At 43.7% G+C, this 26,248-nt stretch overlaps 1 protein-coding gene across 3 annotated transcripts; it reads left to right on the forward strand.

Moving 5' to 3' along the window:
* Positions 1-839: 839 nt before the first annotated feature.
* Positions 840-26,124, forward strand: nr3c1 (nuclear receptor subfamily 3, group C, member 1 (glucocorticoid receptor)). Of its 3 annotated transcripts, none has more exons than XM_084701092.1 (9): positions 840-1,064; positions 2,533-3,773; positions 16,767-16,933; positions 18,052-18,168; positions 18,311-18,592; positions 18,747-18,891; positions 19,336-19,466; positions 19,687-19,844; positions 20,019-26,124. In XM_084701092.1, the coding sequence occupies exons 1-9, from the start codon at positions 990-992 to the stop codon at positions 20,169-20,171; spliced, it is 2,469 nt and encodes an 822-aa protein (XP_084557218.1). In that variant the 5' UTR covers positions 840-989; the 3' UTR covers positions 20,172-26,124. The 3 variants fall into 3 exon arrangements, with proteins under 3 accessions (XP_084557218.1, XP_084557955.1, XP_084558249.1); XM_084701829.1 differs by having other exon boundaries at positions 841-1,064; positions 16,767-16,918; XM_084702123.1 differs by having other exon boundaries at positions 987-1,344.
* The last annotated feature ends 124 nt before the right edge of the window (positions 26,125-26,248 follow it).

Here is a 26,248-nt window from a genome sequence, read left to right on the forward strand (position 1 = left end):
TGACAGTGTTCTAATCTGAATCAAGGCTACTCACAAATATAATGGTGCACAATGACATAAATAATGAATGCATTCAAAACAACAATGGAGGCTGACATGGTATGGAATATAGCATGAGGTTGGGAATTCTTAATGTCTCAATACCAGAGTTGGGAAGTAACGAAGTACAAATTGTTACTGGTATCAGTACTTTACTTCACTATACATTTTTTCTGACAATTTTTTACTTTTACTCCTTACATTTAAATAAAATATTTGTTTAGTTTCTACTTGTTACATTTTCAAGCCAAGTTTGTTACTTTGGTTTAATCTGTAATTTGGTGTTTTTTCATTTCCTGGCTATCATGCATAACAAACGTAAAATAGTCTACTAAGCTACAATGGATCAAGCAGAAGGCAACAAGAAAATACAAAAATTAAAAGGTTTCACAAAAATGTTTAGCATCATTGATGCAATGATGTAGCCTACTTGATGCGGACTCTACTATACTCTACTGTACTCTATTGTTATCTGCTTTACTCTACTTTGTTTAAGTCTTCTCTGTTCTCTTCTCCCCTCTCCTCCTCTCTCCACTCCTCTCTTAACTTTTCATACCTCATGGAAAGTTTAAGAAAGGTTGAGATGTATCTTTGTTATTGCTGAAAAAATACATTATTGTGTGTGAAAAACATTTCAAGGTGGTATAAAATTATAAGTACTTTTCAAAGTCAAGACAGAAAAGGAAGAAAGGTTATTTGTTAAGATATCAGAAAACATACAGTTTGTAAGCCTGTCCAAAACCGTTGAATTACTAACAGTCCATTTGAATTACTAACAGTCCATTCATCGCAGCATCATAGGCCTTCGTTTGAGCTGAATGAAAAAATGTTTGTGGTCTGACCTCTTCTGCTGTAGAATGGGAGCGATGTGGCCTGTTTACCATCTGTAAGATTCCAGTGAGCCAACGCAACTACAGTTGTTTCTCTTTGTCGAAAGAGGGCGATGCAGCATGCAGGATGTGACAGGTCAAGCCCAGCGCTCGGGCCGTGCTGTCAGATCTCCATTTTGTATGTTTTTCCTAGAGGTTAGCGCCTACTTTTCTCTTGGCTATGAACCGTGTCATAGCAGGCAGGCTAATTGAGTAGTTAGCTAATTCTTTGCATTTCGTATGCCTTTTGCTGTCGATTTCCTCGACGTGGATTAAATGATTTTACTTCGATAATAGCTGTCCAATCTAATCTTATACCGAGGATCTGCAAATAAACACGCAGTTTGGTTCTGCTAATACCTAGCATTAAGTAGTCCATAATCAAAACAATGTCAGACGATGCATGGACTCGCATCAACTACCAATCGTTTGACGGGTAGGCAAATCAAACTGTTTTTTTCTCTCTAAGTTAGCTCTAACGATTCCATACATTCAATGTTGTATGCGTTTTGCGTTTCTGTTTTCAAATTACAAGCACCAGCTAATAGGTTGCTAGCTAGTTAAGCAACTTGACTAAACGTACATTAGTTAGCTAGCTAGCCTACATTCACTGCAGCTACATTGGGGGGGGGGGGGGGGGGGGGGGGGGGACTTGTCAAAGTAATTTGTTTAAGGAGCACAGCTCCTAGCTAACGTTGTGGCAAGATTGCGTTGTCGCAGCAGCTAGGGCTAGCTAGCTAGCATGCAGGAAATAGTGCACTACTAGTTATTAGTACAGTATTATTAATGACGTTGCCGCTTAGCTAGTTAGTTTTGCTTGTTGACATGTTGGGCAAATATTGGTGACAAATTATCATCGCATTAACAAGCAGCTAGTTAGCTTCCTACTTTTAGTTTATTTTAGTAACTTGCCCTTGGGTTTGTGTGAAAAAATGACGTATCTGAAAAGGGAACGATACTTTCCAAGTTAGCTAGCTAGCCAAATATGCTAGCTTGGCTACAAGGCAAGGGCGCGCATTGCTCACAGACGCGGGGCCTAATAATACTTTTACTTAGACATCATTAGCTTGCCAAATAATTATACATTGTATGCCTGTCTTCATTTTCAAACTAATCTTGTAATCTAACCGTACCAGTAGGGCTAATTTCCTCTTTGGAACGTAGACAGAAATATAAGTCGATTAGATATTTAAGTAAGTCATATACAGTTCTCTTTTTGACTACATTATGGCAGTGCTGGTTTGCTAATTTGAAAGGTTTCAGTAATCAAATTTGGCCAGATGGGTTACCTTCCTCCTACACCCAATTCACGCCATAAAGATATTCTTGAATGTATTAGGTTGTTATTTATCTAAGTGATCGTGTGCTAGTAGCACATTTTTGCAGGAGGATGTCATCAAATATTTTTTGTTGCTTGCCTATGTTTTTTTGTTGAGATAATCTGAGTATTAGATTAAGATGCGTTTGTGTCAATATTTGTACATTTGTTTTCCTGCTGTCATTACAACAAAACCTACCGTCAGCCACTTTACATGCGTAAACAGGATGCCGTTTTGTTATCAGCTAATTGGTTCTCTCTCAAACTCTCACCTTCTCTCTTTGTCTTGTTCTCTCAAACAATTAGGACCAAAAGATGGATGAAGGAGGAGTAAAGAGGAGAAAGAGTACCAGTGATGCCCATCTGAGCACGCTGGTGTACAGAGAGAGCCCTGCCGAGGGAGCCCCACTGAGAGTCACTCCTCGCAGTGCCATGTCCGTAGCCTCCGCCACGTCTGCGGGGCTTCCGTCCAGCCTTCTCATGCAGCCCGGAGACGTGCTCAACGGCCTCAGCACCAGCCCCCCCCCAGAAGAGCTCACCACAAGCTCTGTCACAGCCTCCGTTGGCCTCTATGTGGAAGACCTGGAGCTCAAGGGTCAGCGGCCCCAGCAGCAGTTGCAGTTTCCCCCACAGCAGGCTCAGAGCCACGTCTCAAGCTCCCTGGGTCTCTGTGCTGCGGGGGAGAACTTCTCCCGGCTGGAGGCTAGCATTGCTGACCTCACCAGTGCCTCCCCCTCCATGGAGTCTCTGATAGGGGGATCCGACCCCAGCCTGTTTTTGAAGACTGAGGACTTCTCCATGGATAAAGGAGACCCCATGGACCTGGATCACAATGCCTTCGGGCACAGGGACGTTGATGTGAGCCAGAAGCTGTTCAACGACAACACCCTGGACCTGCTCCAGGACTTTGAACTAACCGGCTCGCCCTCAGACTTCTATGTAGGGGACGATGCGTTCCTCTCCACCTTGGGGGATGACGACTCCCTGATGGGGGAGCTGAGCTCTGAGAGGGACAGTAAGCCCTCCCTGGCTGAGCCTGGAGGAGGGGACGGCTCCTCTGGCCTGAATGGCAGCAGCCTCACACCTTCTCAGGATGAGTCCAACTCAAGCACATCCATCTCCACCACGCCCACGCTCAGTGCTGCCCTGGTGGTGAAGAAGGAGAAGGATGCTGGTTTTCTGCAGCTGTGCACCCCAGGGGTGATCAAACAGGAGAAGACATCTGCTGGGCGCAGCTACTGCCAGATGAGCAGTGGCTCCACCTCGTCGTCCTCCTCCGGCCTCCCCAGCCCCATCTCCATCTGTGGGGTAAGCACCTCCAGCGGGCAGAGCTACCACTTTGGGGTGAGCTCCTCCAGCCCCGCCTCCAGCTCCAGCAGTGGAGGCACTCACAAGGACCAGAAGCCCGGATTCAGCCTCTACCCTGCATTGACGACCATCGGGGAAGCCTGGAGCAACCGGACGCCAGGCTACGTGGACGCCTCAGGAATGCAGAGGGGTGATGGCTTCTCCAGCTCCCCCGCCTCCTTTTCGGCTGGCTTCTCCAGGTAAGGAATGTTCTTAGTAAACACAAGTGGTCAGGAGGTGTGGGCTGGGCCAGGGGCAGAAGGTGGTGTGGATCTGGAAAGGGGCCTTGCTAGCCAGCCCTGGAGGGAGATGGAAGGAAATTCAGATTTACATTTATTCGTTTAGCAGACGCTTTTATCCATAGCGGTGATGGTAGGCTGCAGCTCTGTCCTAAACTGGCTTGTATCGACATACACCAAATCTCTGTGTTTGTGTGTGCCTTGTGTGCAGAATGAAATAGGCCTATTGTAGTTCCAGCTACAGTTCCGTGTTGGGTAGATTGCCAACTGTTATCCTGCCTTATCTTTCCAGTCGAGCTAGCTATTGCCTCCACAAATGGGTATAGAAACTAGGTCATGTGAATAAATTGTGTCTCGCTGCAACTTCTGAACAGTCAAAAAAGAATTACGTTTGTGAAGAGCGGCATGACACCATGGCTGGGCTGGTGTGTGTAGTGTTGAAGGGGAATTCCAGCCTCTATGCAGACAGTTGACATAATCAACAGTGCTACCTGTTTTGAACCACTTGTCCCTATGGCAACAATGAAGATTCAAGCTAGTTGCGCTTTTACTGTCCAGCTTGTGAGAAATATCCATTCTCTAAGAGCCAGAGAGGTCTTTTTGGCATATCCTCCCTTTGCTTTATTCTATAAATAAACTGGAGGGAGACACTGCTAACCAGTGTAGCGACTGTGCTAACCAGTGTAGTGACTGTGCTAACCAGTGTAGCGACTGTGCTAACCAGTGTAGCAGGGATGGAATTTGTATTTTTTGTCCACCGGGTACTGTGGCTGGTGGATTTCAAAATCTACCAGCCACTAAAAACTTTTACCACCCACTTTCTTGTTTTCAACCGACAATTAGGGCTGCCGCGATTTGTCGACGTCATCAACGACATAGACGCTGAAAATGCGTCTACATCAATATTTTAAATTGACGCATCTATTTTATTTTAATTTTTAATTATTATAAAAAAATACAAAAACGCTTCAATTTATTATAACAAATGTTCTTCTTCAATATCACAACGTAATTGGTGCCTGCATGACATCAGTTGTTGTTGGCTCAAGTCATTGGTCGGCTCCAGTCAACCAGGGCTCCAGACTAACTTTTTTTACTAGGAGCACAGTAGCCCCTGACTGAACATTTTAGGAGCGCAAGCAGAACATTTAGGGGCACACCTTATATTGACCTGCAATGCATTTATTAATGTAACTAGAGAGGCTACAATTTAGTGGCAATGGTTTAGACCCTTTTTAGGAGTGATCAAGCACCCCTAAATTTAATCTCAGCAACCCTAAAAATAATATTTGTAAAATATATTGTTTATTATCGTTTGATGCTGGTAGTTCATGAAGAAAGGGACATCCTTAGTGTTTTCATTCAATATTTTGCATAAAAATACATAAATGTATCAATTGTTATCCAGTGAAATTAGGGATTTATATTAGCAAGGGGTTTACGTTTAGCACTTTCGCAAGGCACTGTATTCATGTCACATTCTCATTGGGGGCTGAGTCTGATCTTAGAATCGCCCCTGGGACCATTTCTGGGGAAATTGTGGGGTGTGACTGCGTCGGTCGCAGATGGGTCAGTTTTTTTACTGTCATTTTTACAACTGATATACAGCGACACACCATATAAGCTTGAGTTTAAATACATTATTTATATTAATGTGACATTACGTAGCCTACTGTACATGCAAGTCTTATTTAATGACTTAAATGTATGATGCACTTGCTGAATATAACAGCGCAACAGCTCAAACACAGGCAGGGATACAGTAGCAACGCTAGTGCTAAATAAGTATAGCTGCTAGACTCCATGACGCCGGGTAAGAAAGGCTGAAACTGCTCACCAAAAGAACCCGACAGATTGTCTGGCAGATTACGACGTTCGTAGGAACCTAGCGAAAAATAGCCTAAACTTTCCTAGACTTTTAGCTACAGTACTAATACAGAAGGAACACTGATAACACTGTCTGACTAGAATGTCGTATCTATGCGTTGTTGCTAACGTGTGCTGACATTGTGCACACCTAATGAATTCAACATTTGTAGGTCGCACGTGCGCGAGTGTTTGTAAAAAATGCTTGCACTGTCTCAAAAACTGGTCGCAAAATGCGACCATTTGGTCGCAGTCTGGAGCCCTGCAGTCAACGCTCATATATCATGGCAGCTGCAGAAGAGTCCGACTTGCTTCCAAAACCCGAGTCCCCAAATACCCGAGGCTTCAAAAGTATGGGAATACTTTGACTTAACGCTATCACCAAACAATAAGGTGGTTTGTACACTGTGAAAAGTTGCAATGGCATACCACAGCAGCACTAGCGCTATGCACGAGCACCTGGAAAGAAAACATACAGGCGCTATACTGGATGATTGACTGCCAGAAAAGGCAAAACCACCGTTGTCTGGTGTTGTCTATTCATGTTTTATTAGGGAGAGCCTTTTTAATATATGTTGTCATTGTAGCTGCTAAATACACGCATTATTAAAGTCGTCTGCCTGCTACCTTAGAGTTTCCATTGAATAAATGTTTAGGTAGGTTAGAATCTGGGTTTATTCTACGTAGGTTGATAGGATGGCTCTTAAGGTTAGCTCTTGCTATTTAGCTAACTTTTTAACCATAACCATGACGCATTACTAGGACAATGGAGGCATATGAAGTGATTTAAAGACGTTAGCCCTACTCCGTCTCTACTCTGTGGTAAATGTAGACTACCTGGTTCTTAGAAAATTGGCGAGTATCGCTATTGAATCATTACCGAACTGGCAGAAGCACCAGCCCAGAACCAGCACCTTGGAATTTTTGGTTTAAAAGGGGTGTGTGTTCGTGTATGTTGGGATATGTTATGTACCTTATCTAAATATTTTAATTAACGTTGGAGTTAATAGTTTAAACCTACAGTTTTGCACTTTAATTTGTAAGCCTTTGTTTGTCAATGACATACAGTTTGTTGTTTTCAAAATAAAATGAACTGAAATGGTCAAATGTTTTTTTGGGAGGAAAATTAATCGTTTAGATTAATCGACTAATCGATAAAATAGTCTACAGGTTAATTGATAGAAAAATAGTTGTTAGTGGCAGCCCTACCCACAATGTGTAACTGCATGTGAAAATTAATACTACAAGATCTACTATACTTAAGCAGTTAATTTAATCTCAAGTCTCAATGAAACACTGACACATTCTCTTTCTCTCTTATACATACACAAACCACAAACTGATATACATTTCATTAAATGAGTGGGGCAGATTAAACAACAAACTAACATTCCTCATCCCATCCTCCCCACTCCCAGTACAATTTACTTCTGCTCATCAGAATCAGATTCTGAAGTTTCAGAGGTGCTTTCCTGAGCGTTCTTCTTCCACGACAGGGCGAACAGCACCCCGACGCAAAGCAGAGGGTTGTCATTATCGGGTTTTCCCGATAATGACAATGTCTATATTAGACATTCTCTGCTAAAATGTTTACCACTGTTTTCTTCTATTGGATAGCATACGGGAGGGCTGCATTAGTCTAGGGCTACAGCGCCGCACTGGTCAAATCACGTTATTGCAGGCACTTAAAATAGGTCCTATGAGATCGAACGATTTGTCGACGACAGAAATATTTGTCGACAATTTTTTATTGTCGACGTTGTCAATAATGTTGACTAATCGTTGCAGCCCTACAGTGTAGCGACTGTGCTAACCACGGGTGAGGTGTGAGGACAGACTTTAGTCCTGGTCGGAGCAGGGTATGGAGCAGAGGAAGGGATGTCACGCTTAATTCAATGACGATGAAAAAATAGGCCTTGTGAGGTGTGTGTTGTAGCAGAGCTCGACCTGTGACATTTAGCAGCTTGTGGTTGATTGCTCGTCCTCTGTCAGGTAGGCCACAAGTCACCTCCTCCTTTGCCTCTTCACACAGACATGCTGCTCCCTCTCACACACACTCACACACACTCACACACCCTGTACACATACACCATGTACACACACACTCACACACCACACACACCACATACAGTCACACACCACTGTCACATACACACACACACCACACACTCACTGCCGCTTTGTCTCCCTCCTTATCCTCCTTCCTGCTGTGACTCATTATGTCAGAGCCAGACAGTTGGACTGGTTCTTCCTCTCCTGCCTACAGGTCTGGTCAGCTGTCCTCTCCTGGCTACAAGTTCTGGTCAGCTGTCCTCTCCTGGCTACAAGGTCTGGTCAGCTGTCCTCTCCTGGCTACAAGGTCTGGTCAGCTGTCCTCTCCTGGCTACAAGGTCTGGTCAGCTGTCCTCTCCTGGCTACAGGTCTGGTCAGCTGTCCTCTCCTGGCTACAAGGTCTGGTCAGCTGTCCTCTCCTGGCTACAAGGTCTGGTCAGCTGTCCTCTCCTGGCTACAAGGTCTGGTCAGCTGTCCTCTCCTGGCTACAAGGTCTGGTTATCTGCAGGAAGGGTGCAGGAAATGGGGAACACATGCTGTGAAAGGGGGCTACAGCTTGGGGTGCAGGAGCTGCAGGGATGGTTAAATAAATTGCTCTTCACTTCTTGAAGCCCTGGTTTGAACTCATTTTGTTTTATGTAGCCAAAATTAGGGGTGGGCGATATGGCCAAAATCTATCACGTTATGAGTAATTTTATACCACGGTATGGTATATATCACGCTATAGTAATTGTTCTGTGAATTCAATTAAGAAATGGTACAAAATAATGTTACTGGCTAATGTTTAAAGGCAACAACAGTACGAGTGTTTTGATTGGCTGATGCGCAGTCATGCCATCCGCGTGGTGACCTACTCACAGCTCAATACGGATCCGTAAAGCCCTCCGACGAAAATTTCAAAATGAGCGAAAGCCATCCGTCTGAGTTTTACTATCCATATCTAACTTCGGTTTCGGCGTATCAACCCCGTTAAAGCTCGGTCGATATGTTAAAGCCTCAGTTTGATATTTCCCAGCACAACCTCACTCTCAGTAAGTAGTTAGCCTTCACTAGTCATCCTAGATCAAGAATGCTAGCAACGCCACCAGTGTAATTTTACAACAATAATTTTACAGCACAAGACATAAAACTTGAACAACATATCAAATTGGTTTACCTGCAGAATGAGTCATCAAATATATAATTAATAATAATGTATGAAATAAATAATTTAAACCAATAATAAATAAATACATAAATAATAGCTGTTGAAACGGTATAGCCAAATCTCTCCCGGTAGACACATTTCTACCGTCACACAGTCTATACCACCCGGCCCTAGCCACAATCTGAAAAGGATATATTGCTCATAAACATGCAAATTATATTAATAGAAACATTTTTGTCGAATAGCATACAAGGAACTTGTTGTCCACCAGTCACACTTGGCCTTGAGATGCTGGAAGCTCCAAGGGCTTACGTTGCGTGTCCACTACAGCGTTTTTTAACGCTCTGCACCTTTAGCCTTCCCACAGTGCTCCACGCTCGGGGGCGTGTTAGAAAAGTTAATACAGATTTTTAGTTCTCTAACGGTGCGTTCACACTGCAGACTTTTTTACCGCTCAGCACCGCCGGCCTTCCCACAGTGCACCACGCTCGGGGGCGTGCCAGACAGATTCATTCAGAGCTGTAGTTCTCTTAAATCACTGTTGTAGTTCTATAATGTCATGGCAAATGTGCAGACAAAATACAACTTTTACACACATTAAGCAAGAATCCGACACGCTTTCTAGATCTGACATGATCTTATCTTCAGCACACAATAGGTTATCTTTTTCCACACTTTTTTTAGGCCGAGTGAAAGATTAAATGCCACCCGCACTCTATGTAACGGGTCTTTTTCCGGCTGGAAAAAAAGATGCATCAGACATAAACGTTGACATGTGTAACCTTTTATTATATTACTCGAAATCTGTGCAAATCATTTGCTAGATTATGACTTGCCTCTACACATTCACTGTATGGATAGCGAGTGGCCGCCAGCCAGCATTTCAGCGTTGAATGTCAATCGTGTGCCGGGTGAGCTAGCTAGACTATGCAGCTAGCACAGAAGAAAGTTACGTAATGTGAAGAAACTGAATTAAAGTACAAAATACAACAAACCAAGGACGCCGACAACCTCAGCAACCCTGCGCCAGGCATATATTTTTTTTGTTTACGTCTCTGTAATCTAACATAGACGTATCATACAATACTGGGTATGAAGACACATATGATGAGTTGCTCTTCCATCTTGAAAATTGTCAAACCTAGAAATGTTTACCATTACCAACAGTTGCTACGTTACAAGAAACAAGAAACCAACCCGATTGGCCATCGCTGGCGTTTTCACGCTCCTCATTTACATAAAGTTCAGAAAATCCAACTTTCTCTGCCCCGCTCGCCTTCCCACAATGCCCTATGCGAGCTTCGCCGCCCCGCTCACCTTCCCACAATGCCCTACGCGGGCGTCAACGCCTGGTTTCATTGACAATTAATGGCAAGCCGACGCCCCGCTCTGCCCGCCCCGCTGCAGTGTGAACGCACCGTAAGGTCACTGTTGTAGTTTGTGTAAAACGGTTTCATGGACAAGTGTGCAGACTTGGGTTCATGTTCTTACAATATTGATCATTATTGAGATAAATATAGGTGCTCCTGTCTCGATCAAAATACAGCTTTTACACTGCATGATGCAAGGAATCAGATATGCTTTCTAGATGTTGCATGATCTTGTCAAAAACTAGGCTATAGGTTACAGTACTGTACAGCACTTCAAACATTTTTCCAGTAACATTCGCTAGGTTATGGCCACTACACATTAACTGTATGGCGAGCGAGTGACTGCCAACCAGCATTTCAACGATGAATGTCAATCGTGTGCCGGGTAAACTAGACTACTGTAGCTAGACTAGTACAGTATGCAGTTAGCAAAGAAGAAAGTTCGAGCTAGGTTACGTACTGTAGCTAGCCAAAGTGACGAGACTGAATTTAACACACCAGGGACACCGACAACCTCGGCAACCCTGCGCCAGGTATACATTTATTGTTAATGTCTCTTTAATCATACAGAGGCGTATAAAACAAGACTGAGTGCGTAGACACACATACGATGAGTTGCTCTTCCATCTTGAAATTGTCAAACCTAGACATGTTTACCATGACCAACAGTTGCTACGTTTCAAGAAACAAGAACCCAACCCGATTGGCCAACGCTAGCGTTTTCACGCTCCTCATTTACATTAAGTTGAGAAAATCCAACTTGCAACGCTCCGCTCGCCTTCCCACAATGCCCTACGCAAGCGTCGACGCCCTGCTCGCCTTCCCACAATGCCCTACGCGGGCGTCAACGTCTGGTTTCATTGAAAATGAATGGGAAGTCGACGCCCCGCTCTGCCAGCCCCGCTGCAGTGTGAACGCACCGTTAGCTCTGACACGTCAGCTTCTTTAGAGTTATGATTGGTTAGGGTTAGGAGATGTCCTGGTTCTTCCTGCCAGGGTGGTTAGGGTTAGGAGATGTCCTGGTTCTTCCTGCCAGGGCGGTTAGGGTTAGGAGATGTCCTGGTTCTTCCTGCCAGGGCGGTTAGGGTTAGGAGATGTCCTGGTTCTTCCTGCCAGGGTGGTTAGGGTTAGGAGATGTCCTGGTTCTTCCTGCCAGGGCGGTTAGGGTTAGGAGATGTCCTGGTTCTTCCTGCCAGGGCGGTTAGGGTTAGGAGAAGTCCTGGTTCTTCCTGCCAGGGTGGTTAGGGTTAGGAGATGTCCTGGTTCTTCCTGCCTGGGTGGACAGAGGAACAAACAGCCAAACAACTGCCTGCAACAGCAGGATTGAAACACTGAAAATATGATTATTGTTGTTCGCACAGATGGAAACGTTCCACAATGTTCCGTGCATACCAGGGCTTGAAATTGTGACCTTTTTGTTGCATACGGTCCCGAAATTGTATCTGTGCGACCTCAAAATATATTTGAGAGCATTTGTGCTGGTACAAATAATCATTATGATGCAACCTGTTTTAACTTCTTAACAAAACGCTTGCTAATTAGCCTACTGTACAATGCCTGCTGTGAGCTGATACAGTGACCGGTCTACCGTTCTATCCAATGTTACGCAACCAATTTAACTTCATCTTTACGTTCTTAACTTTATATATATACAGATTTTAGATTGGTTAAAATTAGCAGTCATCTACTCCATGGTACTGCACTCCATTGTCACGTGACAGGCAGCTAACTCATGCAAAAAATGTGATGAGATAAAAAATGTCAGTGGGTTACATTTTTGCTTTCCTAACCTTTTAAAGTTGGGCGCAAAGTTAAAAAGCAGTTAAAGTAAATTAAAGTTAAGTATTTTAGTTAATTTTGAGCACTACATAACATCACTGCACATATTACAGACATGCTGTACTGGCATCTTACATTTTAAACAAAAGATGACATAAAGATTAAAGATGTCATCATCTTGCAGTTATTTGTGCATTTGATGAGGACTTCAGATACAGGTCTCTTACAGGTCTCTCACGCAATGGCAACCCTAACCCTGTCCCACCTGGGGCTCCCAGATGTCTGGTCATTCTGTTGAAGGTTGTGGGGGAGTTGGTGAAGATGTTTGGAGATGTATGGTCAGGTTTGGAGATGTGAGGGGATGAGTGGTCAGGCTTGAAGATGTGAGGACATGTGTGGTCAGGTTTGGAGATGTGAGGAGATGTGTGGTCAGGTTTGGAGATGTGTGGTCAGGTTTGGAGATGTGAGGAGATGTTTGGTCGGGTTTGGAGATGTGAGGAGATGTGTGAACGGGTTTGGAGATGTGAGGAGATGTTTGGTCGGGTTTGGAGATGTGAGGAGATGTGTGAACGGGTTCGGAGATGTGTGAAAAGTAGTTCAATTTGTACTTCCACGTTTGTTGCATTTAATGTTATTAAGGTAAATTATTTCACTTTGTATTGTTGCTTATATTATTTTGATTGGCTTGCTCTAAAAACACCCTCTCATCTCTGCCTCCCTTCTGTCCCTGTAGCCAGTGGCAACAAGGCAGTCAACCTCAGAGATGTAAATCCCCTTGATGCGGTTGTGTGTGTGTGTGTGCGTGTGTTGTGTGTATGTGTGTGTGATGTCAGGAGGCTGCTGGATGGTGTGTAGGAACGCGTGTGTTGTGTAGGAAATGTCTTGTGCATGCCCCCGTGTTGCGTGGCTTCTCCGACCACAACACTGCTAACACCTCTCGTCCGACCTGCTTTCCTCACTGTAGACTGCTTTCCTACTGTACTCTACTGTACTCTACTGTGAGGAAAGCAGCCTACTGTACTCTACTCTGCTTCTACTCTAATCTTCCCTCACAGCAGAGTAGATTAGGCATTTTAAAAACTAAATAGATCAGTTCCTCTTTTCTATTTTCACAGTAACTTGGTGAAGACCCATTTCCTTCTGGTCCTCCTAGAGCTGGCTTTCTGGCCCGGCCTGGTGTGTGTCGGGGGGAAGGAGGGAAAACTCAAGGTTACTTAACTACATTTTATGCTGGATATTCTGGATTGGTTTGTTTGCAGGAGAGCAGGATCAGGTTAGCAGCAGCAGGTTAGCAGCAGCAGGTTAGCAGCATCAGCAGGAGAGCGTCAGGTCCAGGGAGCTTGGAGGCTCTGTATACTGCAGCCCCAAGCACTGTTCCTCCTGGTCCCTCCTCTCTGAGCTAATCCAGGAAACCAGAATGTTTTCTTTTGTTTCGTGAGAAAAGTTTCATAATGCCTGACTGAAAGCAGACATTGGCCGGGTTTCCCAGATTCGTTGAGAAGCTCTTAAGACAAAGAGCTTCTTAGGAGCGTTCTAAGAGCGTTCTAAGAGCGTTCTAGAGCGTTCCTAGAACGCTCCTAAGAAGCCTTTAGCGTTAAGAGCTTCTTAACGAATCTGGGAATCTCCCGGCCATTCTGAGTTCACTGGAGACCAGCCAGTAAGACTGTCTGCATGCTGATGGAGGGTGGATCAGTGGTGCTCATCTGATCCCAGTTTGACCTGTCAGAATGGGTTAGTATTGACATGATGTGTGTGTGTGTGTTTGTACATTATAATTAAGTTTAGGGTGTTAACTATACAAAACATCAAAAATCTCAATTTTGACAGAAAACAGGTTTTCGATCTTTTTTGGCTTATAGCCAACAATGAGCGGCCGCGATATCCGACGGGTTCTTGCAGACCGCTGCACGTTTAAGAATATCGACATGATTATCGATATCGCAATATTCATGCTTAATATCTAGTGCTGTCAAACGATTAAAATATTTAATCGCGATTAATCGCATTAATGTCATAGTTAACTCGCGATTAATCACAATTAATCGCACATTTTAGTCTATTCTCAATGTCCCTTGATTTCTTTTTGTCACATTCTTTTTTTCAAATTTTAATGCTCTTATCAACATGGAAAAGTGGTTCGGATTGCTTCGTGCCAATATTTTTTTTATTGAAAACAACATTGCAATCGCCTGGCTTTGACGAGGGGGCGGAGAATTCGCATCAGCTGTGTGCTTGGCCATCAAGTGGTATTTCAGACTGGACGTGCTGCGATGATAGCTCAGTTTACAACGACAAAACACACAGATCACTGGTCTTGTCAATGGAACCACTTGGCAACTTTTTTAAAGTAAACTCTCCATTCAGAATCTTATTGGCATCCATTTCGGCATCTCGCACTCGCCATCCACTCAAAACGTAACGTTAGCCTACTACAAGAGAATGTCTAATATCCGTAAACGGGCTCTGCTACTACTCTTTAGCCGGCTCGCAAGCCAAACAAGTGTTTGTTTCTCTTTAGCCGGCTGTGTTTGTGGCGCTCCTGTTGTTTTGTTTCCGGTCTAGCTAGATCCGGTGTGGTGTTGTAGTTTTTCTAAAGTCGGTAATTGTTGCAACAGCATGTGAAAAAAACTACAAAGTCTGCAAGGCCAAAAAGAGCGTTAATCGCGCGATAAGAAAATTGACGCCGTTAATTTGGGTTTGCGTTAACGCCGTTAATAACGCGTTAAACTGACAGCACTATTAATATCGCAATATCACATTTTGTCAATATCGTGCAACCCTCGTCTGTACCAAATTATGTATACGTTTCTGGAGAAATGCTGCTGCTGGTATCTTCCGGCTGAGCTAATCTAGCACCATCCTAACCATCCCCTGTTGACAAAGCTGCCAGCTCCGTAGAAAAAACCTGCCCTCCCCCTAAGCTATAACCGAGTGTAGGGATGGGTTGGGCTACGAGACTAGACATTGCATAACTATGTGTTTACATTTTGCTCTCCATTAAATAATATTGACCGATGGAAGAAACTCGAGCGATGCCTGGAGTCATGTTGGTTTGAGGTGCTGCTTCTCTGGCAATGTGTGATTTGTCTTTAACAAGAAGCGGTGGCTTCGTTACCTCTATGGCTCTGGGTCAGAAGAGCGGCAAAACTTCAAACCAGTTTGTGACGTTTTAAGTATTGAACGTCATCTATCACGTGGTTATCGTAATTTGATACAAGCTCCAAAACACTTTTTCGAAACTGCGTATGGTTTTGTGACACAAGCATCAATGCGACAGTGCCATAAGTCCCATCCCTAGTGATGTACATTTAGGCCATACCGCCCAGCCCTACTGGTGTACACACTTTAGTAGCCACCTGTCTTAATGTACCTGCTAAGTTGTTTAACGTAGGCGTGGCAAATGGAGTGTTGTGTTGGGGGTTGAGTAGAGTCCAAACACTGCTGTTGCAGTAATAGGATTTAACAAAGCTGTCCTCATACCTTCAGCCTCAACCAGGGACAGCAAGAGAAAGACAGAGACAGATGGATACGCTGGCAAGTGAGGAACAGACAGGCAGGCAGTAATGCTGGCTGAGACAGACAGATGTTTGTGTTGGTGTTTACGGCCTCGTATAATCCTAACCCTCTCTGGTTGTGTTGTAGGACCAGGTAGATGGTACAGCATTTACCCTGGTAGATGGTACAGCCTTTGCCCTGGTAGATTGTAGTGTTAACCTTGGTACATTTACAGACGCTCTTATCCAGAGCGACTTACAGTGAGTACAGGGACATTCCCCCCGAGGCAAGTAGGGTGAAGTGCCTCTCCCAGGGACACAATGTCATTTGGCATGGCCGGAAATCGAACTGGCAACCTTCTGAATAATCTAACCGCTCAGCCCTCTGACTCCCTGGTTGATGGTAAAGTCCTAGCCCTGGTAGATGGTACAGCCTTAACCTGGTAGATGGTACAGTCCTAGCCCTGGTAGATGGTATAGCCCTGGTAGATGGTACAGTCCTAGCCATGGTAGATGGTACAATCCTAGTCCTGGTAGATGGTACAGTCCTAGCCCTCTCTGTGTGGGCGTTGTTGTTGTCGCTGCTGCTGAGGCCAAAATAGGAGGCAGTACCTGTGGTGCAGGACTGCAGCAAAGCCAGGCCCCATCTAGTGGCCAGTTGGAGCATCCCAGGGGATTGATGCATTCATTTCATAGACCTTTTAAAAGTCCATTCAAACAGTATACAGCGTGGGTAGCTGTCGTTATTGAGAATCAAGGAAATGTTCAATTTTGGTGAGGAACACTGCTGCAGTGTGGTGTTTGTCCCCTGTACCAAATGTTCTACCATGAAAACCACTCTCTTCTAATCCTTGACTTTTTACTGTACTTTGGCTAAAAGTGTCTGATAAATAAAATGTCAGATGTAAAGGGTGCCCTTCCCTTTATAGAGCCCTGATCATAGACTGTAAAAAGAATGGGCGATGCGTCTCCTCCCACTGTACAAAAATTAAGCCAAAATATCCCGGATACGGGTGCTACCATCTTGCTGTGGTGATGTTATTTGGAGCCAGTCTTAGCAGTAGTGATTGGGTGGTGGAGCCGCGGTATTGAGGTCCCACCCATACACTCGCCCGACCCAATGACTAACACAAACTAACCCCTTTTTTATATTGTCAAATAACCAATTAATAACAAACTGATCAAAACAATGAGCACTTGAACAGTCTATGGCTCTGATCCTAACCTGCCTCTTCTTTCCCTGCAGTTCCACCTCCAGGCAGGAGGGCAGCGCTGTGTCCCAGAGCAAGGCCAGTGGCACCAAGGTCTGCCTGGTGTGCTCAGACGAGGCGTCGGGCTGCCACTATGGGGTGCTCACCTGCGGCAGTTGCAAGGTCTTCTTCAAGAGAGCTGTGGAAGGTATGGTCGCAAGAGGTGGGACACTGCAAGCACACACACGTGCACGTACACACACATGTACACACACACATGTACACACACGCATGTACACACTCTAGGGGTCGACCGATTATTGGCGCCGATATTAAGAATCTTTATGGTTATCGGTATTGGTCATTTTCAAAACTGATTTGCTGATATTTGTATTTATTATTTCTGCTTTCTGCACCACAACCTGGTGCTGCTGGATTGGGACTAATTGTTACTTATTTTATTAGCTTATAAAACTTCAGGGAACTATTACATTTATTTTCCATTATTTGTTCATTTGTTGCTTGTTGTGGTTTAAATTTACTTAAGTTTTACAAAATGTTTACAGAATCCTGCGGGATTCTCCCTGCACTTTTTATGTTGTTGTTATTATTATTAATATTAATGTTGTTATTATTAACAGTTCTCAGAAATAAAGATACAGTTAAAATTATGTAAAGAGTCTTTGTCAGAGGCCTTTTTATTCAAAATTTTGACTTAAGTTTAATTCTTACACTAGACATATCGGTTATCGGTCTACTTGATCTGTAATAATCGGTATCGGTCCTGAAAAAGTATATCTGTCGACCCCTAACACACAGACGTACACACGTACACAAGCATGTACACTCACACACAAAGATTCAAATACAGACATGTATATACACGCACGTGGAAAGGTACATACAAGCATATCCACATTTACATTTAGTCATTTTAGCAGACGCTCTTATCCAGAGCGACTTACAGTAAGTACAGGGAAATTCCCCCCGAAGCAAGTAGGGTGAAGTGCCTTGCCCAAAGACACAACGTAATTTGGCACGGCGGGGAATTGATCCGGGGAATCAACCTTCTGATTACTAGCCCGACTCCCTCACCGCTCAGCCATCTGACTCCACCACATAAACATACACATTAACAAATATGCACAAACACACACACATACATAAACACACGTGTATACACACGTAAGCAATTTTAGTCAACTGCAACAAAAAAAAAGCTATTGTATTGGTGCATGTCATAGACGATGACATGTTAAATTAAAGTTGTTATTTTCAGCCTGACTTGACCAACTCAGTCTTAACTGATATTCACACACTAAACTGTCCCCCCCCCCTCAGGACAACATAATTATCTGTGTGCTGGGAGGAACGACTGCATCATCGACAAGATCAGACGGAAAAACTGTCCAGCCTGCCGATTCCGGAAGTGTCTAGTGGCAGGAATGAACCTGGAGGGTAAATCTCTCTGTCCGTCTCTCTCTCTGTCTGATCTCTATCACTGTCTCAGTCTTTCTTTGTCATCCATGCCTCCCCCTCCATATTGAAAGTGTACTTGCCCATTCTGAAGGTGTGATCACTGCTGTGTTTCTCCTGTCAGCTCGTAAGACCAAGAAGCTGAACCGTCTGAAGGGGATCCAGCCAAGTGCCCCTGCGGAGCTCAGCCCGCCCCCCCTGCCTGAGGCCCGCTCCCTGGTGCCCCGGTCCATGCCCCAGCTCATCCCTACCATGCTGTCCCTGCTCAAGGCCATTGAGCCAGACACCATCTATGCCGGCTACGACAGCACAGTGCCCGACACCTCCACGCGACTCATGACCACACTGAACCGGCTGGGAGGCCGGCAGGTCATTTCTGCTGTCAAGTGGGCCAAGGCCCTGCCAGGTAGGAGCTCCTTTCTGCCTGGCCCACCTGCCTCGTACACCCAAGACCGACATACCTGCATCTGTACATTTGCTCTGGGCTACTGTTCAAAATATTCTGTCTGTAGAGTGTTCAGGATGTTCTGTTCTGAGTGTTCAGGATGTCGTCTGTCCAGGGTTCCGGAACCTTCACCTAGATGACCAGATGACCCTGCTGCAGTGTTCCTGGCTGTTCCTCATGTCCTTCGGGCTTGGCTGGAGGTCCTACCAACAGTGCAACGGAGACATGCTCTGCTTCGCTCCTGACCTCGTCATCAATGAGTACGCAGTCCAGCTGTCCTGTCAGTCAGTTAGCTCTGTTAGTAGGTTACATTCTTCATCCGTCTGCAAGGCTTGACCATGGGTTACATCGTCTGAACCATGGGTTACATCGTCTAAACCATTTTGGTTGCATATGCTCCCAAAATGGTGTCTGCGACCTCGAAATATATTTGGGAGCATTCGTGCGAGTGCAAATAATCTATGGTGCGACCTGTTTCATTTCTTTACAAAATGCTCGCTGATTAGCCAACTACACCTACTGCTATCCAACATACATTTTGTTGTTGTTGTGGTGGTCCTTAATATTCGGTGGGTGCTCCTACATTTTTACTGGTGCTCATAACTTTTAAAATTGGGATTACCAGTGCCACCAAGTAAAAAAGTTAATTTCAAGCCCTGGTCTGTGTTACATGTGTAAGTTACATCCCTCTCTGTCTCTCGCAGGGAGCGTATGAAGCTGCCTTACATGGCAGACCAGTGTGAGCAGATGCTGAAGATCTCCAGTGAGTTTGTCAGGCTGCAGGTTTCTCATGATGAGTACCTGTGTATGAAGGTTCTCCTGCTGCTCAGCACAGGTGAGACTGTGTCTGTCTATGTCTGTATGTTTCTCTGTCTGTGTCTCTCTCTCTGTCTGTCACTGTCTCTCTGTATGTGTCTCTGTCTGTCTGTCTGTCTGTCTGTCTGTCTGTCTGTGTATGTGTCTGTCTGACTGTCTGTATAGTATTATCTCAATTGTTGTTCAACAATAACCTCTCATTGTCGTATCAACAATCCCGGTTGTGTCTTGTCCCTCAGTGCCAAAGGACGGCCTGAAGAGCCAGGCGGTGTTTGAGGAGATCCGGATGTCCTACATCAAGGAGCTGGGCAAGGCCATCGTGAAGCGTGAGGAGAACTCCAGCCAGAACTGGCAACGCTTCTACCAGCTCACCAAACTACTGGACTCCATGCATGAGGTACACACACACATGCAGACACACAGGCTCACACACACACACACACACACACACACACACTCACTCACAGGCACAAACACACAGTGTTTAACCTTAACCCTGGACTAGCATGGATTATTAATTGTCCCGGGGTTGGAGTAGTGTCAGACAAATGTTCTGTCTGTGATTCGGCAGATGGTGGGCGGTCTTCTGAACTTCTGCTTCTACACGTTCGTTAACAAGACCCTCAGTGTGGAGTTCCCTGAGATGCTGGCGGAGATCATCAGTAACCAGTTACCAAAGTTCAAGGCTGGCAGCGTGAAGCCTCTGCTCTTTCACCAGAAATGACTGTGACCCCGCAGCGCCCCAACACAATGCCTTAAAGTCCCCCAGCACCCCACCAGGAGCACTCCACTGGGGGCAGGAGCACACTCAGAGGAGATAGAGAGACAGAGAGAGAGAAAGACAGAGAGAGACAGAGAGAGAAAGACAGAGAGAGAGACAGACAGACAGAGGGAGGGAGAGGGAAGAAAGTGTGGGGAGAACTATGCAATGAGATGGTAGGGTCAGGGGTTGAAGGATCACAGGAAGCAGAGATTTGTAGAGTGAGAGAAAACGTGAGAGAGCACTGTGTGTTTATCTTCTAAATGGTCACAGTACAGTATGAAACATTTTGGAAGGATCTCATTTACATAATCCACATAATCAACCATGAAATAAACTAACCATCTATGTTGTCTCAGGATTCTGACATAACAATATCTATAAGTAGATCAAATAAGTATCTGTGTACAGGTAATGATTATATTTTTTACATTACTCGATTTACAGTATGTCATAGTTTAAACAGTTTCACAGATCAAAGTTAGATGAGCAAAGGTAATTTCTATATAACTTACTGTCAATACTTTCCACAACTCATATACCCTTGTCTTCTGGGAGGGTTCTGACACCAGAATGACTGCTGTGTGTGTTACACACCTGACACCAGGCAGCAGCTGTGTGTAAACATTCAAATGCTTTTCTCTTTTTTTCATGTGGGTTTTTAGAGATTACTTTTTGTAGAAAACGTTCACCCCAGTCAGATACAACTTCTCACATGCTAACTGCAAACAGGTTTACACGTCTTTTATAAAAGGGAAAAATGTGCCTTTTTCAGCTCAAAGTCTGATTTTATCCATCCTAACCCATTAACCCTCCTAAACTCTTTAAAGCTGGTTTCACTTTGTTCCATCTAAACCCACCATGTCCATCATTGTATGTGATTGTATTTTGATATGACATGCAGTTCCATATTTCCTTGTTTTAAACGGTCATGTTTTTTATGTTGAAGTTGGCAGCTTGGTGTTACTGTGTGAACTCATAACAAATGATTCTTATGAATGGGTAGATGTAGTTCTCCACACTATACCTAGCCACTCAGCTCTCTGAAACCCCTTTCATACTAAATATGCTGTTAAGCCACCACCGCCCCCACACTACGAAAAGTTTTAAAAGAGAATGATACTATATAGGCCTACCAGTGTTCCCCAACCTTTTTTCAGTTATGGCACCCTTAGAAAAGTTTCAAAATGTTGTGGCCCCCCCCCCCCCCAAAATGAAAAGGACTTCACTCTGCATATTGCGAATTTTCCTGATTGAGGAACGTTTTTAACTCTTCCCTCATTTCGTAGAGTCGTGCCAAACCTTGCCGCGTGATAGCCATCGTACGGTCGTATGTAATAACAAGGTCTGATGTTCCGCTCATTTCCTCGCATAAAATCGAAAATAGACGGCTCTTCATTGGGCGTGCCTTGATGAAATTGACTAATCTACTGCTCTGTCTAGTACATCAGAGTTCCTTCGGGAGCGTCTTTGCTACCAGTGCCTCCCTATGTAAAAACACATTCTGTGTTTAATGTAATGCAAGTTAGGGAGTTTCACAATCCGTGCGAGTGAGCATGGCGTGCGAGCGAAATTGTTTTGCCTTTATTTCAGGGCAAAATTGTTTTTTGAGCTTTATGTAAAATAAACATAGCCGTTTTTCAATTGGTAAAACGTTGTTAAGCTAAGATTGTCTTTTTGTCTCTTATTTTTCAGCCCCCTGGTTTTCGATCGTTATATAGTCTCTACTAGCTAGCTTTCGATCTCAGTGTCACTGTTGTGTGTAAGCGAGACAATGGGGGCGGGATAAGGACTGCACAGACATTCATTTAGAATAGACTAACCGGCCTTGGGGAAAGGGAGGCCGGCCAACCGTGTCGCTCAATCTTCTGCCGACATTTTATTAGTAGTTAAACAAATTATAAGGCAAGCGGCCCTCCGGCCCCAATGTGTCTCAGCCCACCGGGAATGCTCCCGATGGCCAGTCCTCTACTTTTACACGGCACTCTAGCTCTCATCAGACGGCACCCTAGGGTGACGTGGCAACCCGGTTGGGGAACACTGCTATATACATCAGAGCCTTTTTAAGGAGAGCATGTCCCCACCCCCTATTAAGCCCCATTGTACCGAATTTGGTTGCAGTTCCTCTAGAGTTCCATTTGGGGTGATCGCGAGCGAGTGCATGCTGATTAGGAGTCTATGGAGTTAAACGGCAACATTTGTCTCTTTCGCCTGATTGTCGTTAAGAAATCTCAGATTTGATTGTAGTTTTTGCATGTTTAACATGGATTATAGGTCAAAAGCTGACTGAACTTGTACTTATGTATTTTCAATACTAGCATTAGCTAAAGAATGCTGATTAGTGAAGGACTGACTACGACCAGACATCCCACTTGATGGCATCCTAAGCAGAATCTGAATGTCAGAGCATTAGCAACATTAGCAACTAGTGCTGTCAAACGATTAAAATATTTAATTGCAATTAATCGCATTAATGTCAAAGTTAACTCGCGATTAATCGCAATTAATCGCACATTTTTATCTATTCTAAATGTCCCTTGATTTCTTTTTAACCAATTATTTTTTCTCATTTTAATGCTCTTATCAACATGGAGAAGTGGATCGGATTGCTTGGTGCGAATGTTTATTTTTTATTTTTTGAACAACATTGCAATTGCCTGGCTTTGACGAGGGGGTGGAGAATTCGCATCAGCTGTGTGCTTGGCCATCAAGTGGTATTTCAGACTGGACGTGCTGTGATGATAGCTCAGTTCACAACGACAAACACACATCACTTTGGTCTTGTCAATGGAACCATTTGGCAACTTTTTAAAAGTAAACTTTCCATTCGGAATCTTATTGGCATCTATTTTGGCGTCTTGCGCTCGCCATCCACTCAACTTAACCATAGCCTACTAGTCTTTAGCCGTCTCGCAAGCCCAAACAAGTGTGTGCGGTGTGCCTGTTGTTTTGTTTCCTGTCAAGCTATATCCAGTGTGGTGTTGTAGTTTTCTAACGTCAGTAGTTGCTGCAACAGCATGTGAAAAAAAACTACAAAGTTTGCTTGGCCAAAAAGAACTTGAATCATTCAACAACTTTAAACCCCATTAATCGTGCGATAAAAGCGAAGTTTAATAACGCGTTAAACTGACAGCACTATTAGCAACAACATTAGCAAGCCAAAACTCTTTCTAGCATGTGTATTGACAGGGACAGCCTAACCTGTCAGCTGTGTTGTCGATGCCTAGAGAGAGAGGTGACGTCATTGACATTTTAAAAGGCTTTTTAGAACAGAAAGGTGACTAAAGAAGTTAACACCCAGCAGTTTGTATTTTTTGCCTCCCCTTTTGAATTCAGAATTCAAATTACTAGACAAAAATGATATCCTTAGAAGAGTGGATTTTGAGGGGTATAGCTCCAAAGACCTCCATTCATTCTGCACTCGCTCGTTAGTGCCCTCATATGTAACTCAGAACCCGGAAGTTTCCAGAGAGTGGCAGTTCTCCCCATACTAGACATTATCTGATTTACATTACTAGGTTTGAATTTAAACTGCATGGGAGGTGGGGGATGTTTTAGTCATGTGACTGATTCCTTAACTCCATGTTTGTTTTCTTGTTTTCCCATCATGCTACTGCTGGAATGTGATTGTTAGTTAGGTAGTTGCAGTAGCCAATCAAAAATAGGTAAACGAGACCTGGGCACAAAAACAAAACTGGTTGCCATGGTTTTGCTGAGTGGGCTTTCCGTCCTGTAGTGTCTACACTGACCACCAGGAGGCACACCAGTAAGGGAGTTGTCAACAAAAAAAGTTTTTAAGTATGCAACAACAACAAAACGTCTTCAGACCCATACATATTTAAACATCTCTGGTACATCGGAATGAAAGGCATTGTGATATTAACCCCTCAGTTTTCCTCCTGCTGTGTGTACGTGTACTCGTGTGTGTGTGTGTGTGTGGCCATGTTAGGAAACCCCTTTCTTAGTAATAGTTATTATCGCATCCCATGATGAGATAATTATCTCATCTTGTTGCTACCATTATCCTCTCCACTCTCTTGGAATCACGCAGTGCCAAATCTTTTATTTCTTCTGTTTTTAAGTTTGGGAAATCTTAACAGATGTCAGTGTTTATATCAACAGAAACCAAGAAAGCATCCCCAATCAGAGACTTTATTCGGTTCATGAAGTCAAGTTCTGAATATGTACAGTGCTTTGGACCATTAGTAATGCCCTTTGTGAGAATGAGTTATGAATTAATTTAGTGAGCACATATTTACTCTGTTAGTATTATCACACTGCACCCAGCTTCTTTCTAGTGTGTCTCATGTAATTAGAACAGTTCCCTGGTATTTTAGCTTTTACCTATAGTTGGATTTTAACGTTGTATTGTTTGTGTTGTGAAGCACAGACTCACTTAGATATCAGAAATATTATGAATCCAGAGGGGCTTGTCGCCCTTTATTAGAATTGTTTCATAGACGTTTATCCAATATCATGATGACGCACTCTGTCTGGTCTGGAGAAACTGGAGGACAATAATTATGTAGATTAGAAAGAGATTTTAGGAAAGCTGCAGTGTGATTCTACTTTAATCAAATTAAAATAGTTATGTTTATCTCTTGTTTGCTGTCTTGGTTGGTCTATTTGTGCATGGTGGAAAAGCACAGGTGTCATGTTTCTGTGTAACACACAAAGCCAACATCAGTCAAAGCTATCCAGCCGTGCTCAAGACATGCTCAGGTGGGGTGTGATGGAGCAGGTGTATGTGGAGCAGGTGGTCGTCTATGTACACCGGTACATGGAATGCACCAAAAACACACTCTTTAATTTTCAACATTGTTTACTTGTTGGTTTTGTTTTTTTGGCAGGAAGTGCTTAGCAGATTGGGTAAGTGTTGGTTTGTGTGGTGTCGTTCCCCCCCTTCCCCAGAACGGATGCTTGTGTGTACATTTTTTATTATATTTCAACTTTATTAGCTAATGATCCCTCCAGGCTCCCCAGGTTTACTTATAGTTTACTTTCACATCCAGTGCGTCACACTTCTCAGCCCCCTGCTGGCGTGTACTCCTTGTCTCATCTTGCTTTCCTCTGTGGATGAAAGCTGCTACATCTTAGGCAAGGCCTTCAGAATATGCAATAGACTAACAGAAGATTAGACTTCAGTGATCTGTCCTTTTTACACTAGACTTTTCATACCTTTTCCACACTCAGTTTAGTGGACATTCTTAGTACCTCTGCAGGACAGATTTTCAGGAAAATTTTACCTGTACGTCAGTAAAACAGTCCTCGGAAGCTTCTGGCGATCGAACTCCAAGGTGACCAAAGCTTTGACAAGTTCAGCATATTTCAATCTAGAATTAGCAGCCTTTAGCCAGACAAATGTACAGTACTTTTGTTTCTTTTTTTTTTGTATTTTAGCCCCATATTGCTTTGGTCAAAATGTGTAATACTGTGAATTTGATAGGAGTCGGTTTCTTCTTTTCACACACTGCTTGTGAAAGTAATCACAACCTGAAAATTTGCACTACCCCAAATATTGTTTCAAATTCTATTTTGTATAAAACATATGCAAACATTAACTTTTGAGAAAAATCAATATCACGTGTTACTGATATGCTTTCTTTAAATCTTTGTTTTGCTTTCAAATCATTATGTTGTGTGTACATATAACCCCAATGTGAAGAAAATGTGGCGTACTTGTCCCAAAATAATAGTTTTCTATATCCACCTGTATAATTTCTCCCTGTAGAGTGAATCTGGTTGATATTTTCCCTTTATCTGATTAAATGTTAAACAGGTTGTCTTTTGTTGTGTGGTACTTTTCAAAACAAACTAATTGTCAGTTGATGTATGCTGATATGATATTAACTCAAAGCCAGCAGTGAGCTAGAAGCCACTTAAGCACTTGCTGATAAAATAAAGGCGCATCTCTGTTGCTGTGAGTGTCATCATTAATTGCTGGATGATTCTTGTGTAGTGGAGGGGGCTGAATTGCTTTGATTAAATAGTCAACGCACACAATGGTATGACTGCATCTGACCTTAGATCATGAGGTCACG

The sequence above is a fragment of the Hypomesus nipponensis genome, chromosome 1 (genome assembly GCF_054491055.1).
Source record: "Hypomesus nipponensis isolate SF chromosome 1, ASM5449105v1, whole genome shotgun sequence".
Classification (NCBI taxonomy): domain Eukaryota; kingdom Metazoa; phylum Chordata; class Actinopteri; order Osmeriformes; family Osmeridae; genus Hypomesus; species Hypomesus nipponensis.